Below are 10,164 nucleotides of genomic sequence, written 5' to 3' on the forward strand. Positions count from 1 at the left end.
ATTAAATGAATCACAGTATAAAAGCAACTATGATTTGTTATTTGCTTATACTATGCATCGAGTTGTTATTTACCATGCCAATAAAAGAAACAATATATCATATATGTGTGTTGATGATAGCAATTCACGTGACAGCGATTTAATTATATCTACGACACTGTAAAGCGATTTCAATAGAAATTGTTAAATGAGCAGTGATTTGAATACGAAAATCGCCACTGCAAGCACACAACAATGTATTTTCGCACTTACATCTTTTAAAATTTTTTCGACAAATATCTTACAAATCGATACTAGAAAACACATAATATCTTACAAATTGATATATATATATATATATCGCATAATATATTACAAATCGATACGACAATTCAGCATAATAGCTTACAAATTGACACTATAAAATTCATAATATATTACAAATCGATACGAAAATTTAGCATAATAGCTTACAAATCAATATTAACAAACAAAACAATATCTCACAAATCAGTAGTATGTTTATAATCGTGATTTGTGATACATTGCATATACTGAGTGAATGGATGATACCAAATGGGGTAGAGGCCCTTCTTCGCATCTGTAAACAAGCATTATTGTCAACAAGTCCCAGCGTACTACAAATATTGTTAAGTTTTCAACCGTCAAAAGAACAAGATCCACCTGCAATAACAAAACAAAGCTTTAATGGCACTCATAACGACATACATTCTTCAACAATAGCATGATGACATGAAAAGGTACTCACGACGCCTTAATGGCACTTGTTGGAATGTTTGTGCACTATTGCTTTCTTTTATACTGCCTAATGACAATGAAAAAGAAGAGAAGACTGTAAAAAGAGATGGCTGACAAATGCCCCTATGACGCCCACCAATGATCGAACCAGTCGATCGTGAACCCTGGAATGTTTTGTAACACAAGGCAGAAACAAGAAGGCGACAATGTGTTGTAACACAAGCTAAAAACCAAGGCAAAAATCTGGACTCGAGACGACGACAAAGGCTGCTCCGACAGCAGCAAACCACGGTAAAGGTGCATCGTCAAAGGGAGCTCTTGTTACAGCAGATGGTGCAAAAGTTTACTGCTTAGGGCAAAAATGAAACGTTTGGACTTTGAAGAGTTAACATCATCCTCGACTTTCTGGATGAAAGACATTTTTGTCATTTCCTCGAATCGTTGTTTTTCTTTTTTTTGAATGAAAGACATTTTTGTCATTTTCTTGAACCGTCATTTCATGGCGAGAATAAAAAAAAGGTACTTAAGTCTTTGCAACCGCACCGGACTCCGATGCTAAGTGATGCTAACATACACAGGAATATGAACCCCACGTGCTTATATATGTGGCACTCATTGAGACCCGAGACAGACACTATAGCAAACAGTGCATCTTCGAGGGGGTGCATCTTGGGGGGGGGGGGGAGAACACACAACACCCTCCCTTTGCAATGTGATATGTTTGTCGTACTCTTCTTTCACTAGAAACTTTCAGACTTGCAATGTAAAAACTTACGAAGCACACTCACGCAAAAATGTTATACGCTGAGCATCTTATTTGACAAAGAGGACCATAATTCAGAACTAAGTCCGTGATTACCCTGCTCTAATCAGCCTGCGGGGCCATTTTATGCCAAACAGAGCTGATGACAGTGGGACCCATTCCTAGACTCCCAACCATCAAGTCTCTCTCTCTCTCTCTCTCTCTCTCTATATATATATATATATATATATATATATATATATATATATATATATACATATATATATATATACATATATATATATATATATATATAAAGTGGTAGCTGCGTTATCTCCTCAATACTAAATGAAAATGCACGGCCGTGATGGACACTCACCACGTTTTCTGAATAAAAATACCATTTAGTGGTGCTTTTGAAGTGTAGCCTCAAAGTTACATTTGGGAATGTCATACTGCATTTGAGGATGTTCACAAATTATTTTTTTTTATTGACAGATTGCAAACTTCCTATAGCGTAGGAACCCCAACAGGTTTGCATGGGTAAAGGGCAAAAATATTTTAAAATAGTTGAGAATCCATGATTTTGAATATGCATGGGGGATTTTGTCAAATTGACTAGCATTTTGGAGAGGAGGCTATTTTGCAAGGACAATACAGTTATTTTTCATAGTTTTTTTTTTTTGGATATTTCTAAAACCTAAGGATTAAGCTTTCTATAAGTTAATTACAATTGGACTTTCAATAGGTCGGTCTGGAGCATACCCAAGGACCAAAACGAAACTTGAAGACCCAATTAAAAAAATCTTAGTGGAGAGGATTGATGGACACAGAGCTGTTATTGGATTGGATTTGTATATCAGGTACCTGACCTGACCCTACTTGACCCATCTGATAGCTGGGTATGGGCATAAAAAATGCTAACAAGTATTATTCAGGTTGACACAAGCGAGACCCGGGTAAAATGCAGGTCAAGTTTGGGTTATGATTTTTGTTTGATATCCAACTTGGCTTGACCCAAGCTTTTTTTGTATATTTAATGAAATAAGCTCCTTAAATCATATGGATCCGGTTATGAGATTTCATTTTCTTGACCAAAAAAAAAAACCAAAACAGAACCTAAATCTCACAACTAGACTTGGGCGGTTTTGGGTACACTCTGATAGGTCGGACACCAAACCCGTTAACAGCCCTAGATAAGATAGAGTAACATCATCAAGTACATGAAAATCGTATATGGGTCATTCTAAGATCTAACTCATTTTCTATATTGTCAAACAAACAGATGCAGCTATGGGCTGGCCAACACGTTCAATAAGGCATACTTTTATCTGATAGTGATCATGGTCTGAATCAATTTTATAACCTAGAGGTGTTGGTCCGAGCAGTGCTCACGGCGTGTATTCTCACCCAAACCCTATTGATACACGATGTTTGTTGGCTTCAGTCAAGATCTAACCCGCTTTCATTGAAATCCTTTAGGGAGTGTTTGATTGTTTGTCCAAGATTGGACAGAACAGTAGAACAGAACAGACAAAACACATGTTCTGTCTGTTATGTAACAATTGTTCTTAGTCCAGCATTTTTTTTACTCAAATAAGAAATCATATTTTTTTTAATTGATAATAAATAAACTGTAATAAAATAAAACATAAATATACCTTAAATTGCAAGAAAATAAATCATAAATAAACCTAAAAGCCCTAAGCTAAAAAAACAAACCATAAAATTAAATAAATAACCCTAACACAAACCCTAATTAAAGAAAATTTATAAAGCCTTAGTCAAATTAAACATAAAAAAATCCCAATTAAAAAAATTTGATTCAAAGCCCTAATAAAAGAAAATTCTTATTTTTTATATTTAATTCAAACAATAATTCAAAAAGTCCTAATTTGAAGCCCTAATGAGAGAGAGAGAGCACTTGGTGTCGCCGCACACTATATATATATATATATATATATATATATATATAGAGAGAGAGAGAGAGAGAGAGAGAGAGAGAGAGTATCCCCCTTCCCTCCGTCTGATTTTTTTTAAGCAGTAGTACCACCATTCCGTTCACCTTGTTCCACCGCCTGGAACAGGGGGGACGACGAAAACCGCTCCTGGAATGCGGTGGATGCATGTCCGCTGCGTCAAGCATTTGATTCACGGAACAGGGCTCTCTGGGGGCCTACACACACTCGTGCACCCAAACACGGGAAGCATGGACAAGCGGGACAGAGCATCCCACAAACAGTGATTTGCTGCTCCGTGCCCTCTCCCTGGAACAGGGAGGACAGGACAATGTGGACACCAGGCAAAAAAAGTGTCTACATGTCCGGCTGTCTGCAGACAGGACAGAATACACTATCCTTGTCCTCCCCATGTTCTTTCCCGCGGGGGCTAAAGTGAAAGACCCTCTGTTGACCTTTGGTGGGGCCGGCTGAATTCCACACAAAACGATGGGCTTCGCATGAAACCAAACTTCCCACATGGAGCTCAATATCGCAACGCAAACTGGGATATCCTCCCTCTGCGTGTAACAAATGCCCCCTCAGGGGAGAACGTTTTGCATCACTTTTCTCATGGGAATATTGTTCAACGTGAAAATAATATCATATGTAGTTTTTCCTTTTCATCTGAATTTCTTTTTTAGGAGGCACTTAAAATGGGTTCAAACCTTCCCCCGTGAGAAAGAACTTTCCCTCTAAGACATCTCTTTCAAGGAAAAGCAGCTTCGTTTGGGTGGGGGAGTAACAAACACCCCCTTGTTTGTTTTACAAATAAACAAGCCAAAACTAATCTAAGGGTACGGGGCCTCATAAAAATATATGAAAATAAAATTTTAAACAAGAATTTAAAAAATATACATAAAAGAGAAAAAAATAGCATTTTTCATGGGTGAAAAGAAGTTTTCACAAAGGAGAGCATGTGAAAATATGAATGATAGGAAATCATAAAAGTCAACCATACCCACAACTAGGGGCGCAACAGGTTGGATTCGGGATAGATCCTACCAGATCCAAATCAAAATCCAATAAGATCCAAGAAAGTTAGATTGAATCCTAATCTGAAATACATGTGATAATACTAAATCTGAAAAAAAAAAAAAAAAAAACAAGATATTTACATGCAAAAAATGCATTACTCCAGATCCAACTTAAAATGCTGATCCAAATCCAATCTGAATCTAAAAGTGATCCGATTGAACATATCCAAATCCTATCTGAATCCACATTTGGCTTTTACTTAAAGAGTCCATATCCCCAAAAAACACGCTGGACTTGGATTGGATATCCGACTATATCCAATCCCCCTTTGCAGCCCTACACATAACCATGAGAACAATAGAATCGCTCACATGGGAAACTATTGTCTTCCCATCAAACAAAGTCAGGACATAATATAAGAGACAATCTCACTATACTGGATCATTCTAAAGAATAGCAATCTCACTTTAAAGGCAAAAATTACTAGTAAGTTCATTATGTCCGGCGCCTTATGCATGCATCGGAGGCACATTCAATTAAATGGCTTAAACATTCTGTGACTTCAGGGATGAAAAAGATTAACCGCGTCGAGAACATATTATAGCAGAGGGAACATGAAATCGCTTGATGCACTTTGGTTTTGCCTTCAACCGAATTAAAATTTAGATGTCAGTCAGTCATCTAACATCACTGGGATAAGAAATACAAAATACATCACTATATCGGCAAATGACAGGAAGAGACATTGGCTCCAAAGAGATAAATTAAGCTTTTTCTCGTCTAATCTTTGAGCTGGACAAATTAGGCTTTCTCATCTGTCCTTGAGCTCCTCTTCAAATTTTGATAGTTTGTTGCAGATGTGTGGCAAGAACAATCTAATGTCCTTCAAAATTCTATGCTTGTCTTCTTCACCTAGACCTTTCTCCTCCTCTAGTTTAACTTCAATCTGCAATCAAAACCCTATATTTAGATCACAGTGCTCTAAATGGAATTTATGCAACGTATGTCGGCATTGAGATTAATGCAAGAGTAGATCATGCATCTGTACCGTTGTGAAGGAACACCAATCTTTTGTGAAAAATCAACTTTAGAAAGTTGCAAACAATTATATGACAGAGATAACGATGTACAGAAATACTTGGGAAAAAAACATTCTCATCACTTGGAATAACCTTTTTCCTTCTCTTACAACAATAATAAATTACTCAACATTTTTCAGAAAGTTCACCAGCTTTAGAATGCATACCTGCAAGTCATCAAGTTCACCAAAGGAGAATTCATGGATATCTATGTATCCCTTGATATCTTTCTTTTCCCCTTTAACCAACCATTCCCCTGTTTTATTACATGTAGTTAAGAAACATGCAAAACAACAAATACATAGAACATTTAGACAAAAAATAACTTACCTTTAAACTTAAGTGTTATCTCATAGGTATAACCAACCCGTTTTTTATTTCTCACAGTCACCAAAAATGCCTGAAACATGTCAAGTTACAACTTTTAGTTTGAAGCAAGCTGAGAAAAACTAATAGGCAGAAGACCAAAGGAACAGTTATCAACAGAAATTGGTGATAACCTGAAAATTTTTCTTTCTCAGAATATAAAATAGAAAATGAATTTGACTGCCAAATGAATGTCAAATATCCATTGATTAACAAAAGAATAGCAGACGAGCATGACTTTTAAAGTGAGACTAGTAAGCCTGCACCTCCAAATTATGACATGCTAAAAAGAACAAAATACCATATTCACTTGCATGATACAAAGTTGCAAACAATCCAGCATGAAATGAAATAGATGTAGAAGCAAGACTTACATCTCCAGTGCACTTTGACACTTCAGAGATGCCTGCGTTGCCCCCTGAAAACTCTAATGAGTGCAATGTGGTAAGCAACTCCTGCAATAAGAAAGCAAAAGCTGAAACAAGATGTCCTAATCAAAGAAATTCTTAGCCTACAAGTTGCTTGAAGTTTTCTATGCATAAAAACCTTTATCCTGTCAGTTGCCCATGCGTTAAGATTTCTCTCTTCCCAAGTTCCTGCCTGCAAACAATTTCAATGGTTCATCTATGTAACAAGTGAAGTGCAAACATAAAAAGAGGCATCGACTCCCAAGAAGAATGAAATTGAAACTTCACAAGAGCATGAAAAAAATTGACTGAAAGTGTTAGAATCATGCTAGTGAATCAATTTATGATGAGATTTCATGAATTCAGATTTATATAATAAACCACATTAGGAAAATCCCAAGAGGAATTAGTTAGTGGTAGATTAAACATGCATATAAGAAAGAAGCCACCATTTGTGGAAGTTATACAAACATGCTAGGCATAAAACAAGTCAAGAAAACCAGTAGAATGAGAGACCAGATAAAAAATAACTGAAGTTCTGAATAAGTACTTCAGAAATGCTTATGTCACAAAAAAATACTATGTTAATATCATCAATCATATAGTCATACATGCGTGTACCACGACTACCCATTCACAAGGGGAAAAAGGAGAGGGAAGAAAAAGGTAGTTGCTATGCACAAATAACTATCTTCGTATATTCAATCTTAACTCCACACAATTTCCCACCGTCAGAGCTGCATGTAATAAACGAGTACAAGGAAAACCCTCAACAGAAAACAGGTCAGACCTAATCTGCACCAGCTGCTTATTAAACAGGATAGACCCAAGATTAGGCTCATAACAATAATTGTGGCCCAGTCCAACTCCACAGGGTTGGTAAATTGGCTAAGAGCAGCTCAGATTGAATCCAGATTTAGTTTGAGATAATATGCATAGTTAGCAGCCTCAAATTGGTGTACCGAATGGGCTAGATTTTAGCAGCGATTGGCATCCTAAAAGACCTTGACCTATTTTAATGAACCACTTGCCACATATGCTATGATACAACGATTATGCCCATCTCAAACATTTAATACTAGGGGTTGAAACCAGAGTTACCGGAAGCGCCTAGGCAAAAGGGGAAGCGCGCTTCCCCGAAGCGCGCTTCGGAAGCGCAAAACGTCGCGCTTCCGAAGCGTGAGGGGAAGCGTCCCCCTTTTTTGGGAAGCGCGCTTCCCTTTTATGGGAAGCGCGTCCCCCTTTTATGGGAAACGCGCTTCCCATAAATGGGAAGCGCGCTTCCCCACGCTTCCCCCACGCTTCCCCCACGCTTCCCCCTCGCTTCCCCATTTTTTTCATTTTTTCGCTTCCCCTCGCTTCCGGTTCGCTTCCTAGGTCGCTTCCGGTTCGCTTCCTAGGTCGTTTCCGAGACGGTTCGGAATTTTCTTCTAAGTGGTCCCACGCTTCCCCGCTTCCTAAATTTTTTAAATTGCCTCGCTTCCCGCTCCCGCTTCCCGTATCGCTTCCCGCTCCCGCTTCCTCGACTGGTAACTCTGGTTGAAACAACACAAAGACAGAGACAGGAAATTTTGAATAAGAACTACATTCTATATCTCAAACAGTTCATCCGTGTTGGTTTGCAACAGATGCCAGAGTTTACGCTGCATTTTTTCCTTAGATGAACAGGTCTCCAGCTTGGAAAATGGATGGGTTTTTTTTCATCATATTGATATGCATGTAAACTGTAGAAATACTTTCTCACATATGCGTTAACAAGTATGAATAGGGGCATAATGCAATTCTGTGTGGCTTGTATTATAGTGTATGCTGCTATTTTATTTCTTTTGTTTACTTAATGCAGCATGCTTGCAATAATAGATTAATTGTTCAACATATGTACTATACCAGTTTTAGTGTTGATTATCATATAAACTAAATATTAGGAGTCATCCCCCTCCGTTGATGAACTTCAGGGGTCACGGCTACCATTCTTTACTTCTCTTCATGTCTATATCATCCTAGTTACAGTATGCAGCCATATTCTCAATGTGAACAAGTATATTATATCTATATAAAAGCAAAAATATGCTGCAATAAGTGCCCGCAATGGCTCCGCACACCTCGCTACATGGGTCAGCTTAAGGCTTTCAAGTCGAAGGAGGTCTAGAGTTCGATACCAGGGTGCACTGAAAGGCCAAAGCCAATGGGAAAGTATCCCCGATGGGACCAGTAGAGTTTTACACTGCCGACACCGACACAGGTCACCTCTCAGCCGTAACAAGACGTCCAAACTATGGTGGCGGTTTCTCCATGTTAATTATCAAAAAATGTGCAATAAGTGACAAAACGTTAGTTCTACGTTAATAAGAAACTGAAGTTGATGACTTGGGCACTAGTTCTTACATTTTGCAAATCTTTCATACTTTGATATCATATCACCATTGGAGTACGTGTACTTAATATGGTATTGGGTTTGAAGTAATTTCTAATCAATTGTAGAGATACTACCTACAAGTATGCCCAGCAGGCTCGCACCATTCTCTCCCTCCCTCCCAATTACTTGAATACCAACGTAACCAATTTTTTCCCTCAAATTCTCACACTAAAGTAACCAAATAACCTGAAAAAACTACTTCACCGAATAGAAAGAGATCGACGCAAGATTCTGGAAATATCCTTAACTTCATTTGGTTTCAACAGATCCATAAAAAATAACTTAGATTTTTATATGAATTTGATACTTGTATGTTCTCATTACTCATTAGCAGGATTTGATCCAAAGAAAAGTGAAAGAACTCAATCGCAATGACAAAAAAAGAAGAAGAATTTTTAAGGAAGCACACTGGCGTACATGATTCCAAGCAGAACCCAGCTTCGTTGGAGCCGCCTGCTTCGACAGTTCGTCGGAGGAGAGCTTGTGCGGGACAGGAATTGGCGCCGCCTCGCCGGTGGCTTCCCGAACCCAATACCTATAGGAAGACGACTGCTTGCATACCTCTGCAACTCCACTCTCCATGATCCCAATCTACCCATAACACAAAATCATAAAAAACCCACAAAAATGAAAAGTAAATCACAAGCAAAACCCCAAAAAACGCAAATTTCTTCTCCTTAGTGAATAAAAAAACGAATTTGAAGGAAAAAACAGAGATAGAAAGAAAAGAATACCTAAAATCGGTGATTTTTGAAGCTCGAGACACGCAGAAGATCCGATCGAGAGTACGGTGGCGAGGATCCGGGATCTGGGAAGAAATTAACGATAAGAGAGACCCCCTAAGATCGTCATTTCGTGAGCGAAAATCACGAAATAAAAGGAATCAATGAATAGAAGAGAAGGAAACCGTCCGTTCTACGTTGGGTAGTCTAGAGAGAGAAGAGTCGGTGGAGGGGGAAACGCTTGGTAGGGCGTGGGGAACGGGGCTTTTATAGTGGAAAGACAACCGGTCAAAAATGCCCGCTTCGCGAAGCTTCGCCCGGTTTTTTTGGACCTTTTTCTTCTCTCTCCTCTTCTTTTCCTTTGCAAATGGATCGGGTTCAGTTGAACTTTAGATCCTAATCCCACGTTTTATTTTCGGATACTGATTGTTAAAAACATGATTCGAATGTATCGGTTCGAATTTGGATTTGCTTAATCAATCAGTATTTTATGTTCCATTTAGTGAATTATATATATATATATATATATATATATAAAGTGTTTTTTTTTTAGAAATCACTTACATATTTTATTTGGATTTAATATTCGCATTTTATTGGGTTAGGCAGACCCCACCAGTTATTATTCAACGTGTCACTGGGTTTGAACCTGCAACTTCCCATCACAAGAAAACCTACAATGACATGGGTGGCTCAAGAGAAGTTAAGGCCCTAGTCAT

The 10,164-nt window shown here is 38.1% G+C and overlaps 1 protein-coding gene across 1 annotated transcript; it reads right to left on the bottom strand.

Annotated features, from left to right (window-relative positions):
* Positions 1–5,066: 5,066 nt before the first annotated feature.
* LOC149837023 (uncharacterized) lies at positions 5,067–9,597 on the bottom strand. Its single transcript, XM_090007209.1, has 7 exons — positions 9,458–9,597; positions 9,141–9,314; positions 6,447–6,500; positions 6,275–6,355; positions 5,865–5,934; positions 5,702–5,790; positions 5,067–5,401 (listed from the first exon to the last, which is right to left on the bottom strand). The coding sequence occupies exons 2-7, from the start codon at positions 9,303–9,305 to the stop codon at positions 5,267–5,269; spliced, it is 594 nt and encodes a 197-aa protein (XP_089863335.1). The 5' UTR covers positions 9,306–9,314; positions 9,458–9,597; the 3' UTR covers positions 5,067–5,266.
* Positions 9,598–10,164: the final 567 nt, after the last annotated feature.

Source organism: Nuphar pumila, chromosome 5 (genome assembly GCF_984573655.1).
Source record: "Nuphar pumila chromosome 5, dmNupPumi1.hap1.1, whole genome shotgun sequence".
In the NCBI taxonomy this organism is placed as follows: Eukaryota; Viridiplantae; Streptophyta; class Magnoliopsida; order Nymphaeales; family Nymphaeaceae; genus Nuphar; species Nuphar pumila.